Source organism: Pleurodeles waltl, chromosome 2_2 (genome assembly GCF_031143425.1).
Source record: "Pleurodeles waltl isolate 20211129_DDA chromosome 2_2, aPleWal1.hap1.20221129, whole genome shotgun sequence".
Classification (NCBI taxonomy): Eukaryota; Metazoa; Chordata; class Amphibia; order Caudata; family Salamandridae; genus Pleurodeles; species Pleurodeles waltl.
The window spans coordinates 195,453,789-195,474,613 of record NC_090439.1 but is presented as its reverse complement, the minus strand read 5'-3'; the positions used below and the strand labels follow the sequence as shown (position 1 = coordinate 195,474,613).

General features: G+C 49.8%; 1 protein-coding gene across 2 annotated transcripts in view; it reads right to left on the bottom strand.

Moving 5' to 3' along the window:
* TEX10 (testis expressed 10) overlaps positions 1 to 20,825 on the bottom strand; it is a 646,375-nt gene that overhangs the window by 37,715 nt on the left and 587,835 nt on the right. For both annotated transcript variants that reach the window (XM_069219626.1, XM_069219625.1), the window contains exon 13: positions 10,067 to 10,277. In XM_069219626.1, the coding sequence (XP_069075727.1) occupies positions 10,067 to 10,277 (211 nt within the window). The remainder of the gene's footprint in view (positions 1 to 10,066; positions 10,278 to 20,825) is intronic.

The window sequence follows — 20,825 nt, the reverse complement described above, 5'->3', positions numbered from 1 at the left end:
CTCTTCGGCTTCTGCCAAGGATCGACCGCTGACTGCTCCAGGATGCCTACAAAACCGCAACAAAGCAGCAAGAAGACTACCAGCAACATTGTTGCGCCTCATCCTGCCAGCTTTCTCGACTGTTTCCTAGTGGTGCATGCTCTGAGGGCTGTCTGCATTCACCCTGCACTGGAAGCCAAGAAGAAATCTCCCGTGGGTTGACGGCATCTTCCCCCACCAACGCAGGTACCAAACTTCTGCATCACCAGTCCTCTGGGTCCCCTTTCATCTTGACGAGCATGGTCCCTGGAACACAGGAGCTTGATCCAAGTGACCCCGACAGTACAGTGGCCCTTCTGTCAAAATTTGGTGGAGGTAAGTCCTTGCCTCCCCACGCCAGACAGTAATCCTGTGTACTGCGTGAACTGCAGCTGCTAGGGCATCTGTGCACTTTTGCAAGACTTCCTTTGTGCACAGCCTAACCCAGGTACCCAGCACTCCGTCCTGCATTGCCCAACTCACTGAGTTGAACTCCGACTTCGAGGGACTCCCTTTTGTGGTGCTTCTGCGGGTGCTGCCTGCTTCTGCGTTGGTTTTCTATGTTGCTGTGCGCCCCCTCGGTCTCCTCCTCCAAGGGGCGACATCCTGGTCCTTCCTGGACCCTAGCAGCACCCAAAAACCTCTACCGCGACCCTTGCAGGTAGCAAGGCTAGGTTGCAGTATTTCTGCGTGGAAACACTTCTGCAGCATCCAGCACGCCGTGGGACATCTTCCATCGAAAGGAGAAGTTCCTGGCATCTTCCGTTGTTGCAGAATCTTCGACTTCTTCCACCCGGAGCTAGCCCTTTTGCACCTTCATCTGGGGTTTAGTGGGCTCCTGCCCCCCCCCAACACTTGCGTGACACTTGGACTTGGTCCCCTTCCTTTGCAGGTCCTCAGGCCCTGGAATCCATCTTCAGTGCTTTGCAGTCAGTTGTTGTCTTTGCAGAGTCCCCTATCTCGACTTTACTGTCTTTCTGGGGTAGTAGGGTAACTTTACTCCTACTTTTCAGGGTCTTGGGTTGGGGTATTGTAGGAGGCTGGCCTGGCTTGTAGTGAGTACCAAGGGGTACTTACACCTTGTACCAGGTCCAGGTATCCCTTATTAGTGTAGAGAGGTGTCTAGCAGCTTAGGCTGATAGAAAAGGTAGCTTAGCAGAGCAGCTTAGGCTGAACTAGGAGGCGTGTAAAGCTCCTACTATACCACTGGTGTCATATGCACAATATCATAAGAAAACACAATACACAGATATACTAAAAATAAAGGTACTTTATTTTTTATGACAATATGCCAAAAGTAGCTCAGTGAGTACCCTCAGTATGAGGATAGCAAATATACACAAGATATATGTACACAATACCAAAAATATGCAGTAATAGCAATAGAAAGCAATGCAAGCAATGTACAGTCACAATAGATTGCAATGAGAGCACATAGGTACAGGGGCAACACAAACCATATACTCTAGAAGTGGAATGCGAACCACGAATGGACCCCAAACCTATGTGACCTTGTAGAGGGTCGCTGGGACTGTAAGAAAATGGTGAGGGTTAGAAAAATAGCCCACCCCAAGACCCTGAAAAGTGGGTGCAAAGTGCACCTAAGTTCCCCAGAGAGCACAGAAGTCGTTATAGGGGAATTCTGCAAGGAAGACCAACACCAGCAATGCAACAATGATGGATTTCCGGACGAGAGTACCTGTGGAACAAGGGGACCAAGTCCAAAAGTCACGATCAAGTCGGGAGTGGGCAGATGCCCAGGAAATGCCAGCTGTGGGTGCAAAGAAGCTGCCACCGGATGGTAGAAGCTGTGGATTCTGCAAGAACGAAGAGGACTAGGAACTTCCCCTTTTGAGGATGAATGTCCCACGTCGTGAAGAAGCTTGCAGAGGTGTTTCCGTGCAGAAAGACCGCAAACAAGCCTTGCTAGCTGCAAGGGTCGCGGTTAGGGTTTTTGGATGCTGCTGTGGCCCAGGAGGGACCAAGATGTCGCCAATTGCGGGAGAAGACAGAGGGGGCGTCCAGCAAGACAAAGAGCCCACTCAGAAGCAAGCAGCACCCGCAGAAGTGCCGGAACATGCACTACGAAGAAGAGTGAACCGGAGCTCACCCGAAGTCACAAAAGAAGGTCCCACGATGCCAGAGGACAACTCAGGATGTCATGCACTGCAGGTTAGAGTGTCGGGGACCCAGGCTTGGCTGTGCACAAAGGAAATCCTGGAAGAGTGCACAGGAGCCGGAGCAGCTGCAAATAACGCGGTACCCAGCAATGCAGTCTAGCGTGGGGAGGCAAGGACTTACCTCCACCAAACTTGGACTGAAGAGTCACTGGACTGTGGGAGTCACTTGGACAGAGTTGCTGAGTTCCAGGGACCACGCTCGTCGTGCTGAGAGGGGACCCAGAGGACCGGTGATGCAGTCTTTTGGTGCCTGCGGTTGCAGGGGGAAGATTCCGTCAACCCACGGGAGATTTCTTCAGAGCTTCTAGTGCAGAGAGGAGGCAGACTACCCCCACAGCATGCACCACCAGGAAAACAGTTGAGAAGGCGGACGGATCAGCGTTACAAGGTCGCAGTAGTCGTCTTTGCTACTTTGTTGCAGTTTTGCAGGCTTCCAGAGCAGTCAGCGGTCGATTCCTTGGCAGAAGGTGAAGAGAGAGATGCAGAGGAACTCTGATGAGCTCTTGCATTCGTTATCTAAAGAATTCCCCAAAGCAGAGACTGCAAATAGCCAGAAAAGGAGGTTTGGCTACTTAGGAGAGAGGATAGGCTAGCAACACCTGTAGGAGCCTATCAGAAGGAGTCTCTGACGTCACCTGCTGGCACTGGCCACTCAGAGCAGTCCAGTGTGCCAGCAGCGCCTCTGTTTCCAAGATGGCAGAGGTCTGGAGCACACTGGAGGAGCTCTGGGCACCTCCCAGGGGAGGTGCAGGTCAGGGGAGTGGTCACTCCCCTTTCCTTGGTCCAGTTTCGCACCAGAGCAGGGCTGGGGGATCCCTGAACCGGTGTAGACTGGCTTATGCAGAAAATGGGCACCATCTGTGCCCATGAAAGCATTTCCAGAGGCTGGGGGAGGCTACTCCTCCCCAGCCCTAACACCTTTTTCCAAAGGGAGAGGGTGTAACACCCTCTCTCTGAGGAAGTCCTTTGTTCTGAGGGCAGAAACCTGTCTGAGGGGTTGGCAGCAGCAGCAGCTGCAGTGAAACCCCGGGAAAGGCAGTTTGGCAGTACCCGGGTCTGTGCTAGAGACTCGGGGATCATGGAATTGTCTCCCCAATGCCAGAATGGCATTGGGGTGACAATTCCATGATCGTAGACATGTTACATGGCCATGTTCGGAGTTACCATTGTGACGCTATACATATGTAGTGACATATGTATAGTTCACGCGTGTAATGGTGTCCCCGCACTCACAAAGTCCGGGGAATTTGCCCTGAACAATGTGGGGGCACCTTGGCTAGTGCCAGGGTGCCCACACACCAAGTAACTTAGCACCCAACCTTTACCAGGTAAAGGTTAGACATATAGGTGACTTATAAGTTACTTAAGTGCAGTGGTAAATGGCTGTGAAATAACGTGGACGTTATTTCACTCAGGCTGCAATGGCAGGCCTGTGTAAGAATTGTCAGAGCTCCCTATAGGTGGCAAAAGAAATGCTGCAGCCCATAGGGATCTCCTGAAACCCCAACACCCTGGGTACCTCAGTACCATATACTAGGGAATTATAAGGGTGTTCCAGTATGCCAATTTTAAATTGGTGAAATTGGTCACTAGCCTGTTAGTGACAATTTGGAAAGAAATGAGAGAGCATAACCACTGAGGTTCTGGTTAGCAGAGCCTCAGTGAGACAGTTAGTCATAACACCGGTAACACATACAGGGCACAATTATGAGCACTGGGGCCCTGGCTGGCAGGGTCCCAGTAACATATACAACTAAAACAACATATATACAGTGAAATATGGGGGTAACATGCCAGGCAAGATGGTACTTTCCTACAGGTATCTTGGACACCCTTAGTGTTTCCTTACACTCCCAGCGACCCTCTACACACTACACGAGGCCTGGGGTCCAGTCGTGGTTTGCATTCCACTTTTGGAGTATATGGTTTGTGTTGCCCCTAGGCCTACTGTCTTCTACTGCATTCTATTGTGTTCTACAGTGTTTGCACTACTTTTCTAAGTGTTTACTTACCTAATTTTGGTTTGTGTATATATTTTGTGTATATTACGTACCTCCTAAGGGAGTATAACCTCTGAGATACTTTTGGCATATTGTCACTAAAACAAAGTACCTTTATTTTTAGCAACTCTGAGTATTGTGTTTCTTGTGATATAGTGCTATATGATATAAGTGGTATAGTAGGAGCTTTGCATGTCTCCTAGTTCAGCCTAAGCTGCTCTGCTATAGCTACCTCTATCAGCCTAAGCTGCTAGAACACCTCTAATCTACTAATAAGGGATAACTGGACCTGGCACAAGGTGTAAGTACCACAAGGTACCCACTATAAGCCAGGCCAGCCACCTACATGAGGCCCATTTGGCACTAGGACAGGCATGAAAATTAGCAATGCAGGAGGAGTGTTGCATTGCCAGGATGGACACAACTTATAGGGTGGCCAGTCTAAAGCGAACATGAAATGTGGAATTCTACCATCCTGTGAATTAGTAATTCTGGGACAGGGTGATGCCCACTCCCCAAAGGAAGTAGTCATCTATGGGGTTTATTGCCCCCAGGGTATGTAGCCCATTGGTGTAGGAGGCTGGACTGGCTTGTAGTGAGTACCAAGGGGTACTTGCACCTTGCACCAGGCCCAGTTATCCCTTATTAGTGTATAGGGTGTCTAGCAGCTTAGGCTGATAGATAATGGTAGCTTAGCAGAGCAGCTCAGGCTGAACTAGGAGACGTGTGAAGCTACTACAGTACCACTTAGTGTCATATGCACAATATCATAAGAAAACACAATACACAGTTATACTAAAAATAAAGGTACTTTATTTTTATGACAATATGCCAAAGTATCTTAGAGTGTACCCTCAGTGAGAGGATAGGAAATATACACAAGATATATATACACAATAGCAAAAATATGCAGTATAGTCTTAGAAAACAGTGCAAACAATGTATAGTTACAATAGGATGCAATGGGGAAACATAGGGATAGGGGCAACACAAACCATATACTCCAGAAGTGGAATGCGAACCACGAATGGACCCCAAACCTATGTGACCTTGTAGAGGGTCGCTGGGACTATTAGAAAATAGTGAGAGTTAGAAAAATAACCCTCCCCAAGACCCTGAAAAGTGAGTGCAAAGTGCACTAAAGTTCCCCTAAGGACAAAATAGTCGTGTTAGAGGGAAAATGCAAGGAAAACACAAATCAGCAATGCAACAACGATGGATTCCTGACTGAGGGTACCTGTGGAACAAGGGGACCAAGTCCAAAAGTCACAAGCAACTCGGAGATGGGCAGATGCCCAAGAAATGCCAGCGGTTGGTGCAAAGAAGCTCTTACTAGGCTGAAGAACTGTGAATACTGCAGGAACGACAAGGGCTAGAGACTTCCCCTTTGGAGGATGGATCCCCCACGCCTTGGAGAGTCGTGCAGAAGTGTTTTCCCGCCGGATGGACGCCAACAAGCCTTGCTACACGCAAATCGTGCGTTTGGCGTTTTTGGACGCTGCTGGGGCCCAGGAGGGACCAGGAGGTCGCAAATTGGACCTGCAGAGAGAGGGGACGTCGAGCAAGACAAAGAGCCCTCACTGAAGCAGGTAGCACCCGGAGAAGTGCCAGAAACAGGCACTACGAGGATGCGTGAAACGGTGCTCGCCGAAGTTGCACAAAGGAGTCCCACGTCGCCGGAGACCAACTTAGAAAGTCGTGCAATGCAGGTTAGAGTGCCGTGGACCCAGGCTTGGCTGTGCACGAAGGATTTCCGCCGGAAGTGCACAGGGGCCGGAGTAGCTTGCAAAGTCGCGGTTCCCAGCAATGCAGCCCAGCGAGGTGAGGCAAGGACTTACCTCCACCAAACTTGGGCTGAAGAGTCACTGGACTGTGGGGGTCACTTGGACGGTGTCGCTGGATTCGAGGGACCTCGCTCGTCGTGCTGAGAGGAGACCCAAGGGACCGGTAATGCAGCTTTTTGGTGCCTGCGGTTGCAGGGGGAAGATTCCGTCGACCCACGGGAGATTTCTTCGGAGCTTCTGGTGCAGAGAGGAGGCAGACTACCCCCACAGCATGCACAAGCAGGAAAACAGTCGAGAAGGCGGCAGGATCAGCGTTACAGAGTTGCAGTAGTCGTCTTTGCTACTATGTTGCAGGTTTGCAGGCTTCCAGCGCGGTCAGCGGTCGATTCCTTATCAGAAGGTGAAGAGGGAGATGCAGAGGAACTCGGCTGAGCTCATGCATTCGTTATCTGAAGTTTCCCCAGAGACAGAGACCCTAAATAGCCAGAAAAGAGGGTTTGGCTACCTAGGAGAGAGGATAGGCTACTAACACCTGAAGGAGCCTATCAGCAGGAGTCTCTGACGTCACCTGGTGGCACTGGCCACTCAGAGCAGTCCAGTGTGCCAGCAGCACCTCTGTTTCCAAGATGGCAGAGGTCTGGAGCACACTGGAGGAGCTCTGGACACCTCCCAGGGGAGGTGCAGGTCAGGGGAGTGGTCACTCCCCTTTCCTTTGTCCAGTTTCGCGCCAGAGCAGGGGCTAAGGGGTCCCTGAACCGGTGTAGACTGGCTTATGCAGAATTGGGCACATCTGTGCCCAACAAAGCATTTCCAGAGGCTGGGGGAGGCTACTCCTCCCCTGCCTTCACACCATTTTCCAAAGGGAGAGGGTGTCACACCCTCTCTCAGAGGAAGTTCTTTGTTCTGCCATCCTGGGCCAGGCCTGGCTGGACCCCAGGAGGGCAGCTGCCTGTCTGAGGGGTTGGCAGCAGCAGCAGCTGCAGTGAAACCCCAGGAAGGGCAGTTTGGCAGTACCAGGGTCTGTGCTACAGACCACTGGGATCATGGAATTGTACCAACAATGCGAGGATGGCATAGAGGGAGCAATTCCATGATCATAGACATGTTACATGGCCATATTCGGAGTTACCATGGTGAAGCTACATATAGGTAGTGACCTATATGTAGTGCACGCGTGTAATGGTGTCCCCGCACTCACAAAGTTCAGTGAATTGGCTCTGAACAATGTGGGGGCACCTTGGCTAGTGCCAGGGTGCCCTCACACTAAGTAACTTTGCACCTAACCTTTACCAGGTAAAGGTTAGACATATAGGTGACTTATAAGTTACTTAAGTGCAGTGTAAAATGGCTGTGAAATAACGTGGACGTTATTTCACTCAGGCTGCAGTGGCAGGCCTGTGTAAGAATTGTCAGAGCTCCCTATGGGTGGCAAAAGAAATGCTGCAGCCCATAGGGATCTCCTGGAACCCCAATACCCTGGGTACCTCAGTACCATATACTAGGGAATTATAAGGGTGTTCCAGTAAGCCAATGTAAATTGGTAAAATTGGTCACTAGCCTGTTAGTGACAATTTGAAAGTAATGAGAGAGCATAACCACTGAGGTTCTGGTTAGCAGAGCCTCAGTGAGACAGTTAGGCACCACACAGGGAACATGTACATGCACACCTATGAGCACTGGGGCCCTGTGTGACAGGGTCCCAGTGACACATACATATAGGCCACAAACCTATGAGCACTGGGGTCCTGACCAGCAGGATCCCAGTGACACATAACAACCATACTGAAAACATAGTGTTTTCACTATGAGCACTGGGGCCTGGCTATCAGGATCCCAGTGAGACAGTGAAAACAGTGACAAACACCCTGACATACACTCACAAACAGGCCAAAAGTGGGGGTAACAAGGCTAGAAAGAGGCTACCTTCTCACAATTGGTTACTACCCTTCACTCCTCTTAATGCCACTAAGGTGAGTACTGAGGGGACTCCTTGATACCTAGACTTCAGGTTAGCTGGACTAAGGAAGAAGGACCCAAAGAGCTGCAAAAAGCAGGAACTGAGGAACAGCAACTCACTTGGCCCCAACTCCTTCGGCCTGCCTGCTGTACTCAACAATTGTGCCAAAGAAGACTTGTCCTGGTGCTGTTCTGCCTCCAAAAGCCTGTGAGGACTGTCAGCAGTTCGAGAAGTAACCAGGATCGCCAGTGGATTATTGGAGCTTCTTTCCTGCACTCTGCAGGCACCAAAGAAGGCTCACAAGGAGTGTTTTATCCAAGTGATCTGATGGATGGAACGCAATCATTTGAAGTGTAATGCGGGAAAACAGAAATGTTACTGTTTGGAAAGAAAAATGGTTTTTCACTGCCACGTCAACTGAGCCACCAATATTGCGCTTAACAAATAACTTTTGAATTCATTCATTTAACTGTGATTGCACCAGAGGAACAGTTTCCAAAGTTTTTGACAGTTGGCGGAAAGAAGAGTGCATGGTAGTAATGGACTTGTTCAATAACGTCACAATCAAGTCATCTGACGCATGTAAATGGGAATTTAATATAGGTGAAGGTGAGAGGATGTGCTACAGGCAGGTGCACCATTTGGTACAGCATCTGATACTGAGAGCAGCTGTGACTAGGGGAAAATCATTGAAAATGTAGTTACCTATTTCTCTGGATAAAAGGGACAATCAGACTATATGCAGCATTGATAAGTGCATGATCCCCTACCTGGGCACACATTGAGAAATGGGAGCGAGACAATGGTTGCTTGTCCCAAAAGGAGACTGGGAGATCTTATACAAAGATTTGTAGAAAAGCACAAAATAAGGAGGTTGTTTTTATAACTTGCCTTTGCAGCCTTTACAATTGTTCCATCTAAGTTAGAAAAACTTTCCAATAGTTCTCATCCAAAGAATTACCATCTAAACAAGCTTTTCTTTTTGAGTTAGGGTTGAGACACTGCTTCTTCACTGACTCCAATAAAGCGTACAATTTTGTCGAGCTTGTGGCTTGCTTGCTTCATTCATTCTCAGTTAAAATGTGGCAGATGTTCTGTCTGCTGTATTACACACGTGATGACTGACGGGCCCAACCTCCACATTGTTTTTTAAGCAGTACACTCTTAGCCTACCTCAATGATCCTTCGCCTTTATGGAAATGCTTCTTAGGGAACTTAGGGGAGTCTGCCCGATGATTTTTGTACTAGTTTGTTTTCAAAGGTGGATATGCTCAAAATGGCTGAGGTGTGGCTCACATGACATCCTCTTAAAGTGAAAGTAGTTCGATTTAACACAATGCGTGGCCCGTCTTTCTGAGCCATACCATGCTGACATGGGGAGAGGTTAGTAAGGATTCGCCTGGCACCTGCACAATATCAGTCAGGACTCGAAAGTGCAAAAAAGATATGAAGAGACAGTTCAAGTTTTGACCAGACTTGTTTTCATAGGGATCTGAAGTAGGTAGAAGGTAAATGGTCAAAGTCGGAGTGACCCAGATCACTAGACTCCACACGATTCACATACAAACTGACAATCTCTAACCATGCATAAAGGTCAGCCTGAAAATTCTCAACATGTGGCACAAGTGTACGATACAAATGCCAAATAGCAAAAAAAGAAGTTGCCCAAGGCTAGATGGGAGAATCAAATGATCGGATGTTGAAGCATGCCACACTATCAGGACTTTGGAAGAATGATGTGCACAGAAAACACATCCTGACACAGAAAATGCAAGTGGCCTCTATGGAAATAAATGAATTATATTTGAAACCTGAAAAGCTGGGAGAACGATCCTGGGGACTGTGTGGGGTGGAAAGGCTTAGCAGTTCTTTACATATGGAGGGCTTGGCTCAAATATCTAATAATCTGAAAAGTAGTACTATCAGCCATACAAAAATATAAATATATAAATAATCTAGTATTATGTATGTTCAGAATATGATCCACACTATTCATCAACTATCTAGTATTGTGACAACCTAAATCCAAGTAAAGCATGTACAAACAATGCCATAGGTCACCACCATACACAAGTCATCACTACTGATGTTATCAGTAGTAAGGTGTAAATAGCATCTATTACTTACCGTAATATCCTGAACAATTTGTTGAATCAGAAAAGCACTTTGTGCTATGTAGACTTTTAGCTGTCCTTGTTGTAGCAGCAGAGTGAGCATCTTAGAGATGACGGGTAACTCTTCCATATGTAACTTGCTTACTTGAAAGTTCTGCAACACCAGCCGCAGCACACAAGGAAGGGCAGCAAAGAATGAGATACATGATTTCCACAGCATTTCCCTATGGAGAAACGTTATAATGAAGTTGTATAACAGGAAACGGTATTTACACTTAAGTGTGATTTTTTTCTCAGTTGGAATAAGCATATGATCAAATACAGCAACCAACATTTAACAGACCAGATAATGCTAAACATTTGGGCATTCATCACGAGGATTGAACATACAAGGGAATACATAAGATACATATTCTCAGCTCAATAGCATGCCTTGCAATAACCCTAGAAAACTAACTGCTATAAAGTCAGACTTGGCTCATAAGCACACAAATGTAGCCTTTTCTTGTGCATTCTCATAACCATAATCACCATGACTTGATAAAACTTCCCAATAGGTTGTTCAGTTGCACTCACAGAAAGTAATTTGGTAACGTTAGACATGCAGAAAACACCTTGTATAAATTGTGAAAAAAGATCACCATGCCATTTTGAGGTCTAACAAGTAGACCTTCGCCTCCTCTTTCAAAGAGGTAGGTGGGGCAAAGAATGCTAGAAGAGTGATGAATTGGCCAGCATTAAAAGGAGTCGCTACTTCCGTTAAGAAGGCTGTCGGGGTCCTCAGCTTGTGTTTGCTCAGAAAAAAGTGGTGTACGACTATTTTACTGAAAGAGCCTGGAGTTCACACATGTGATAAGCTTAAGTACTCGCAGTGAGGAAGACAGAATCGAAGGTCAGAAGAAGCAACACACAGCTGTGCACTGGCTCGAAGAGGATGCATATGAGGTACATCAGTACCAAGTTAAGGTCCTTCTGCGGCATCACAAACTGTTTGGAAAGAAACGTGTCAGACCTTTAATAAACAACATCACAACAGGGGATTTAAATAAGCAAGGTTGGTTGGGCAAATGCAAAAAAGCTGAAGGCATAACAAATAACCTTTAACAGTACTATCTGATAGAGACTTCTAGTTGCAGATTATTTACCTTAGCATTTCCCCCAGGCATCAGACTGAATCTGGAGATTTTTCTTCGAGCAGTAGCCTTGCGCGCCCTCAGATGCCATTAGTCGACTCAGAGTCTGTCGTAGGCGTTGTGGTCGCCGTGATGACATTGCGGTCCTAGTCCCAAATTAAGTGCCACCCGGCATGCTGATGTCAGTTCTTTTTTTTCCACGCCATGCACAGATCCTGAGAGGAGCAAACGTGGTCAATTTTTGACCGATTTCGACCTTTTGTCTGTCTGTGACTGACACAACCACCCAGAACCCACCCAGACCATCCATTGCTGGTCCATGCTCATCACAGAGAAAAGAGTCAACATCATGAACAGCACCCACTCCGGAGCCCCCTCGCACCCCTGCCTGTACCACATATACATCATAACCAGCGTATCAATCGTCCCGAGCTCCGTAACACAATCAACTGCTCCATCAGCACAGGCATCTTCATTGAGGACTGGAAACACACCGAAATACGGCCTCTCCTGAAGAAACCTTTGGCCGACCCATCAGAAGTAAAGAATTTCCGTTCCATCTCGCTGCTACCCTACCCCGCCAAAGTACTGGAGAAAGCAATCAATGCACAACTGTGGAATTTCATCAAGGCCAACAACTTTCTGGACAGCTCCCAGTCCGGTTTCAGCAGCAATCACAGCAACGACAGCACACTCCTGGCAGCCACCAACTACATCCGATTACTCCTAGACCACAGCCACACCGCAGCACTCCTACTCCTCGACCTCTCAGCAGCATTCACAGCACTCTGCGCACCAGACTCCACGACATAGGAATCCGCAGAAGAGCCATGGAATGGATCCACTCCTTCCTCTCCGGGAGGATGCAGAAGAGTCAGACTCCTGCCCTACACTTCCAGACCCACAAGAGTCAACTGCGGAGTCCCCCAAGGATCCTCACTGAGTCCCACACACTGTTCAACGTATACAGGGCCCCTCTTGCTGCCATCGTCAGAAGCAAAGGTATGAACATCGTGTCATATGCTGATGAGACACAACTCATCATTTCCCTCACCAAAGTCCCGGACATGGCCAAAAGGAACTTTCACTCAGAAATGGAAGCCCTTCCCAACTGGATGAGAGAAGGCTGCCTCAAGCTCAACTCCGACCCGACGGAGTTCATCATCTTCGGAAACGCCACCCCAGCTTGGGACGACTCATGGTGGCCCACATCTCTCAGGCCCCCCTGCACTGACAGAGCATGCCAGTAACTTAGGAATCATCCTCGACTCCTCCATATCCATGACACGCCAGGTAAAGTCTGTCGCCTCCTCCTCCTGGCACACTCTCTGCAAACTTCGGAAGATCTTCAGATAGATACCAGAGGACTGTCGCAGGACAGTCACCCACACCTTAGTCACTAGCAAGCTCAACTACAGCAACGCCCTCTACGCCGGCACCTCATCTAGGAACATCAAAAAACTTCAACTCAACCAGAACGCCACCGCCAGACTTATTCTGGACCTCCCTCGCCAAGAACACATCTCCCAACACCTGAGGACCCTCCACTGGCTACCGGTCGAGAAGCCAATCACCTTCAAGCTTCTCACCCACACGTACAAGGCCATACACAACGCAGGACCTGCCTACCTAAACCACTGTGTCTCCTTCCACACCCTGCCAGATCCCTCCGCTCCATCCAGATGGCCCTGACACCGTCCCTCGCATACGCAAACCCACTGCTGGAGGACGATCTTTCACCTACACTGCAGCAAAGAGCTCGAACAACCTCCCCCTCCACCTCGGACAAAGCTCGTGGCTCACCATCTTCAGGAAGAACCTCAAGACGTGGCTCTTCGGATGAGACCCCTCCAGCCCAGCGCCTTGAGACCCTCAGGGGTGAGTAGTCGCGCTTTACAAATACTGATTGATTGATTGATTTTTAGACTTCTTTGGTGCATTGAGGGATGTCTCGTAAGACTGGCTTCAAGCCTTGCGATGCCTGTCACCGCATGATGTCGGTGACAGACCCGCAGTTGGTGTGTTTTTGGTGTCTGAAGCGCGACCATGACCCGAAGTCATGCTCAGAGTGCCGGGCCATGAACCCGAAGGCTTTGAGGGAGCAGCCCCTAAAGCTTATGGTGGCCCGGTGCTCTACTCTGCGTCGCTCCCAGTTTCGCTCGAGAGAAAGGTCTCAAGACTGCTCGCTGAGTCATCACCACTCTTCATCCCATTCAAAACTGTCTGGACATTCAGGTCAGAAGAAGAAATCATTGAAGAAGGTTAAATGTTCTTTGACTTAACCTCGTCGCCTGGCCGATGCGATGCAGGAAAAGTGTTGACGCTTGAGGCCACCATCCGCGGAGCTTTCTTCTGGGTCCCCACTGCACCTGCCCGAGTTTCCTGGAGCCGGAGGCACCCCTGCCCAGCTCAACAAATTTTATGAGGCCATGTGCGCCTCATCTTTGGGCAAACCTAACCCCCTGCGGTACCTTTGGGGCCTGGGGGCTTGGTAGGGGGCCCTTCAGGTTCCACACTGGTGACTCCAGCCACCGAGGGCCCCTTCGGATCCGTGCAGAAGCCAGTCATACCACTGCGACTTTCCCCGGAGCCAGCTAAAATGTGGACGCTCCTGATGTCAATTGAACCTCCATAACGGACATCGAACCAATCCTGATCCCTGATGACCCGGAGCCGGAACGGCGTCGATCGTTGCCGCTTCCGACTTTGACAGAGCCTACTCAGACGCTGGCATGCTTTCTCCTCCTACCATGACTACGGCAGAGGGAGCCTCTTACTCAATGGTGGTCAGTAGGGCAGCTCAGGTCCTTGCCTTGAGCTTCCCTCTGTAGTGGTCAGGACTAACCTCCTGACTGAGGAGCTTCAGCCTGGGGCTTCCACTTCGGAGCCTCTCCTTCCACTTAATGAAGCGCTTACCGACGTCCTTCTTGGTTCTTGCTACGGACCCAGCACAGACGCGCCTGTGAATAGGACGATCACCTGTCGCCATCGGCCTGCCATGAACGACCCTAAATTCCTGTCCCAACACCCCACGACTGATAGCCTTGTCACCCAGGCTTCATCATCTGGCGCATTCCCATCTGCTTCCCCGGAGAGGAAATCAAAGAGACTTGATCTATTTGGGAATAAGATCTTGTCTTTCTCCAGTCTAGCACTGCAGATCGTGAACACCATATGCTTTTTGGGCTGCTACACCCATTCATTAAGGGATACAGTCGCGCAGGTATTGCCGCAGGTCCTGGAGGAGGCCCGGACCACCATCTCCCAAGCTGTTGCTGATGAGAGAGATGCGGTTAAGTTTACAATTCGTTATGGGCTGGACATGACCAACTCACTGGGCAGATCGGTTGCGTCAACGGTGGCCTTGAGGCGCCACGCCTGGTTGAGGGCGGCTGTTTTTTCAGGGGATGTCCAACAGTCTCTTAAGGACATGCCCTTACATGGCACCCGTCTCTTCGGAGACAAAGCGGACTCAGCCCTCAAGAGTTTCAAGGAGTCCCAGACTACGGACTGGTCGCTTGGCCTAGCAACTGCCCCTCACCCTCCAGTTTGCTTTTCGCCCCTTTTGTGGCCACAGAAGGGGCTCCCTGTTGCATCCTTACCCTGTCAGCCACAGAGCCACACATGATATACAGCCACTGCGTGGCCGTAGAATCCCATGGGCTCATGGGACAGGGAACCAAAGGTCTGCCCAGTCCACCGCTGCCAGTCGCCTCCACTGGCACTACTCCGTGAGGAAGTTGTGGCTCTCTTGGCCAAGAGAGCCATAGAGAGGAGTCCTGAGCCAGAAGTTGGTTGCGGTTGTTATTCCCACTACTTTCTGGTGCTCAAAAAGGACAAGAGGGTACGTCCTATCCTAAAACTTTGGGCTCTTAATTTCATTCTCAAGAAGGAAAAGTTAAAAATGCTCACTCTGGCTCAGGTCCTGTTTACCTTGGACCCAAGAGACTGGATGGTAGCGTTGGACTTGCAGGATGCTTACTTCCATATACCTGTCTTGCCTGTCCAAAGGCGCTACTTGCGATTCGTGGTAGGTCACAAGCATCTTCAATTTACCATGCCCCCTTCGGCCTTACCAGTGCGCCTCTCGGGCGTTCACTAAAGTGATGGCGGTGGTTGCAGCCCATCTGCACAGGTTAGGGGTTTCAGTCCTCCCCTACCTCGGCGACTGGCTGTTGAAGGCGAACACGCCTCAGAAAGTAGTCTCCCACCTTCAGACTATAGCGAATCTTCTGCATTATCTGGGGTTCACTATAAACGTGCTGAAGTCACACCTGACTCGTTCTCAGATGCTCCCTTTCATCGGAGCTGTTTTGGACACAGTGCATTTTCAGGCTTATCCTCCCGAAAAGTGAGTCCAGGATATTCAGGCTATGATTCTGATGTTTCAGCCTCTATCCTGCATTTCAGTGGGAATGACCCTGAGGTTGCTGGGCCTCATGGCCTCCTGCATCCTGCTTGTAACACATGCCAGATGGCATATGCCGGATCTGCCGTGGGACCTGAAGTTCCTATGGGCACAGCATCGGAGGAATCTATCTGACATGGTCCAGTTCTCAGAGGGAACTGCAAAAGACCTGCAGGGGTGGCTTTCGAATTGTGACTGGGTCAGCGGCAGATGCTTATCTTTCCCCAACCAGATATCACAGTAATGACAGACGCATCACGAGATGGGGCAGCCACATTAGAGAGGCGGAGATCAAAGGTCTCTGGTCTCCGGCGGGTTCCGTACTCCACAGGAATCGTTTGGAGCTCCGGGCGATCAGGCTTGCATTGAAAATATTCTTTCCCTCCCTGAAAGGGAAAGTGATGCATGTGTTCACAAACAACATGCAGAGTGGAGTGGGGTCGTGGGCCCTTTGGCAATGGGCTCTATGCCCTCTGGACATGGATGGAACATAAGGGCATCACCCTGGTGATTCAACATCTGGCGAGTTCTCTGAACACCAGAGCAGACAAACTCAGCCGTCGAGGCATAGTTAATTACAAATGGTACCTCCATCCGGAGGTGATGCAAGGTCTCTTTCAGCAGTCGGGAGAGCCTTGGTTAGATGTGTTCACCTTCGCAAAGAACGCACAATGTCAGCTGTTTGGCACGTTGGAGTTTCCAAGGCGGCACTCGTTCGGCGACACTTTTCATCTTGAGTGGAACTCAGGCCTCCTTTAAGCCTTACAGCAAATACCACTTCTGTCCAGAGTTCTGAAGAAGATCAAGAACGACCGGGCCCAAGTAATCCTTGTGGCTCCAGAATGGGCATGAAAAGTCTGGTATCCAGAGCTACTAAGCATGGCTACAAATCCTCCGATCATACGGCCCCTTCAGGTGGATCTTCTGTTGCAGCAGCAGGGGACGATTCTCCACCCAAACCTGACCAATCTTCACCTTCATGTGTGGAGATTGAGTGGTGACAGTTGACAGCTTTTAACCTTCCACCCGAAGTCTGTGATGTTATCTTGGCAGCCAGGCATCCCTCCACCAAAACGGTGTACATCTGTTGTTGGCATAAATTTGTGGCATGGTGTTGATCCCCTTCCTGCACCTCTATCTGAGGTTCTCTTGTTCATCATTTCTTTGAGCTAGAAGGGCACTGCTTTGGGCACCTTAAAGGTTAATTATCGGCCATCTCAGCCTTTATAAGATTGCGAGACCAACCTTCCTTATTAAAATCTCCCATTGTTGGAAGGTTCCTTAAGAGACTTAACCATTTGTTTCCTCTGACCCAGTTTATTATGCCCTAATGGGACTTGAACCTGGTTCTAACTTACCTCATGAGTGCCCCTTTTGAGCAGATGCACATTCGTCCCTTGCACCTCTTAACCATCAAAACCTTTTTTCTTATTGCCATCACCTCTTCTCGTAGAGTGAGTGAGCTTCAAGCTCTTTCTTCCAAGCCACCTTTATCTATCCAACCTGACTAAGTGGTGCCTAGTACAATGGCCTTTCTTCCTTCCTAAGGTTGTCACCCGTTTTTGCGTAGGCAAATTGTTAGAAATGGGGTCTCTAATTAGCAGTCGGTTTACACCCTGTCCAAGTAGGGACCCTCACTCTAGTTTGGGTAAGGGAGGTACACAGCTCAATCCCTTAGTAGCTTGGCACAAGCAGTAAGGCTTATCTCAGAAGCAATGTGTAAAGCATTTGCACATAGCACTCAGTACCACAGTGAAAACACTACAAAAGGACACCACATCCATTTTAGAAAAATAGGCAATATTTATCTGTGTAAAAAAAGACCAAAACGAGAGAAATCCAACATTCAGTAATAAATATACAGTTCCTTGATGTCGATAGCTCCACCTGGAGCTATCACAGCTTAGTGAACAACAAATCCAACACTTCAGGCTGACCGTAGGGTCGCGGGCCACCTACAGTGTCAGAAAGACCCGTAAACAGTACCTTGGAAATGCAGAGCTGGTGATGAGATCCGGAGGACGTCCTTGCTGGCGTCTGTTCCAGAAGTCAGTGCAGGAGTCGTCAGGCCCTTGTAGTCACACACGCTGCAGATCGAACTCCAGGCTGATGACGAAGCCAGGAACACTTGTTTCGGTGCTGAGGTGCGAAGCAGGACGATGGAACGTGAGGTGCTCACAGGTCACAGTGCAGGGAGTGGCCTGGTGACTGCGTCCTGCGGCATCAGTGAGATCAGGGATGCAGGGTGAAGCGATACAGTGCGATGTGCAGTGTATGCAGGTCACCGTGCAGGCAGCGGGGCTGTCATTGCTGAAGTACTGTTGCCAGTAGGCCAAGGCGGTGGTTCGACGCAGGGTGGGCTCCATGTGGCACCCACGATTCGCAGTGAAGACAAGGGTGCCTGCTGACGACACTGGAATCGATGGCGCTGGCGGACCCGGGCTGCGGTGTGGGAAGGGCAGTGCTTTGTGTTCATCACAAGCAGCGTCCACAGGCTACAGTGCAGGCAGCGGTGCCAGTGTCAGTGTAGAGCAGGGACGTCGGGGGATACCAAAGCTGCAGTGTGAGCAAGGTGATGTGGAGTGCGAGGCCCAAAGGTCACAAGCAAGCAATAGCTCAGTGACGGCGAAACCAGGGTTGTGGAGCAAAGCGGAGCAGTGCGACATGCGGTATCACCCGGTCACTGTGCAGGCAGCGGCATTGTTGGCGGCGTCGTTGTGGTTTTTCTTCTGTTGCAGCACAAAACACACATTTCCGGGTGCTGTAGGCAGATGAATCTGAAGTCTTTGGTGTCCCAGAAACTTTCAACAGGAGGCAAGCTCTACTCCAAGCCCTTGGGGAACCTCAGAAGCAGGATACACAGCAAAGTCCAGTCTTTGCCCTCTTTAAGGCAGAAGCAGCAACTTCAGGCCTACCTAGCAAAGCAAACAAAGCAAAGAGGCAGTATTCTTCCTCCAGCTTTTCTCCTTGGCAGAGGTTCCTCTTGATCCAGAAGCATTCTCTAAGTCTGGGGTTTTGGGCCCACGACTTATACCAATTTCTACCTTTGAAGTAGGCAAACTTCAAAGTACAGTCTCTGTTGTTGACAAGTGTAGGAGGCTGGGCCTGGCTTATAGTGGGTACCTAGTGGTACTTACACCTTGTGCCAGGTCCAGTTATCCCTTATTAGTAGGTTAGAGGTGTTCTAGCAGCTTAGGCTGATAGAGGTAGCTATAGCAGAGCAGCCTAGGCTGAACTAGGAGACATGCAAAGCTCCTACTATACCACATATCACTTTGCACTATATATCATAAGAAAACACAATACTCAGAGTTACTAAAAACAAAGGTACTTTATTTTAGTGACAATATGCCAAAAGTATCTCAGAGGATATACTCCCTAAGGAGGTAATATACACAAAATATATACACACAAACCAAAATCAGGTAAGTAACAGTTAGAAAAGTAGTGCAAACACTGTAGAACACAATATAATGCAACAGGGAGAAATAGGCCTAGGGGCAACACAAACCATATACTCCAAAAGTGGAATGCGAACCACGAATGGACCCCAGGCCTAGTGTAGTGTGTAGAGGGTCGCTGGGAGTGTACGAAAATACTAAGGGTGTCCAAGATACCCCACCCCAAGACCCTGAAAAGTAGAAGTAAAGTTACCCTACTACCCCAGAAAGACAGAATAGTCGTGATAGGGGATTCTGCAAGGACAACAACTGACTGCAAAGCACTGAAGACGGATTCCTGGACCTGAGGACCTGTAAAGGAAGGGGGGGGGGGGGGGGGAGGCAGGAGCCCACTAAACCCCGGATGAAGGTGCAAAAGGGCTGTCTCCGGGTGGAAGAAGCCGAAGATTCTGCAACGACAGAAGGTGCCAGGAACTTCTCCTTTGGTCAGAAGATGTCCCACGGCGTGCTGGAGGATGCAGAGTTGTCTCCTCGCAGAAAGACCGCAAACGAGCCTTGCTAGCTGCAAGAGTCGCAGTTGAGGATTTTGGGTGCTGCTAAGGCCCAGGAAGGACCAGGAGGTCGCCCCTTGGAAGAGGAGACAGAGGGGGCGCTCAGCAACACGGAGAGCCCACGCAGAAGTAGGCAGCACCTGCAGAAGAACCTGAACAGTCACTTAGAAGATCTGAGGATGACAGTCGACTCATAGCAACAAAAGAGGGTCCCACAACGTCAGAGTCCAACTCAGCGAGTTGGGCAATGCAGGACGGAGTGCTGGGGACCTGGGCTAGGCTGTGCACAAAGGAAGTCTTGCAAAAGTGCACCGAAGCCTGAGCAGCTGCAGTTAAAGCAGTACACAGGATTACTGTCTGGCGTGGGGAGGCAAGGACTTACCTCCACCAAATTTGGACAGAAGGGCCACTGGACTGTCGAAGACACTTGGACCCAGATCCTGTGTTCCAGGGACCACGCTCGTCAGGATGAGAGCAGACCCAGAGGACTGGTGATGCAGAACTTTGGTGCCTGCGTTAGCAGGGGGAAGATTCCGTCGACCCGCGGGAGATTTCTTCTTGGCTTCCAGTGCAGGGTGAAGGCAGGCAGCCCTCAGAGCATGCACCACCAGGAAACAGTCGAGAAAGCTGTCAGGGTGAGGCGCTACAATGTTGCTGGTAGTCTTCTTGCTACTTTGTTGCGGTTATGCAGTCGTCCTGGAGCAGTCAGCGGTCGATCCTTGGCAGAAGTCGAAGAGGGAAGTGCAGAGGAACTCTAGTGAGCTCTTGCATTCGTTATCTGGTGAGATGCCCACAGGAGAGACCCTAAATAGCCCACAGAGGAGGATTGGCTACAGAGAAAGGTAAGCACCTATCAGGAGGGGTCTCTGACGTCACCCGCTGGCACTGGCCACTCAGAGCTGTCCACTGTGCCCTCACACCTCTGCATCCAAGATGGCACAGGTCTGGGACACACTGGAGGAGCTCTGGGCACCTCCCCTGGGAGGTGCTGGTCAGGGGAGTGGTCACTCCCCTTTCCTTTGTCCAGTTTCGCGCCAGAGCAGGGCTGGGGGGGGATCCCTGAACCGGTGTAGACTGGCTTATGAAAGGAGGGCACCATCTGTGCCCTTCAAAGCATTTCCAGAGGCCAGGAGAGGCTACTCCTCCCAGGCCCTTCACACCTATTTCCAAAGGGAGAGGGTGTAACACCCTCTCTCAGAGGAAATCCTTTGTACTGCCTTCCTGAGATCAGGCTGCCCATGCCCCAGGGGGGCAGAAACCTGTCTGAGGGGTTGGCAGT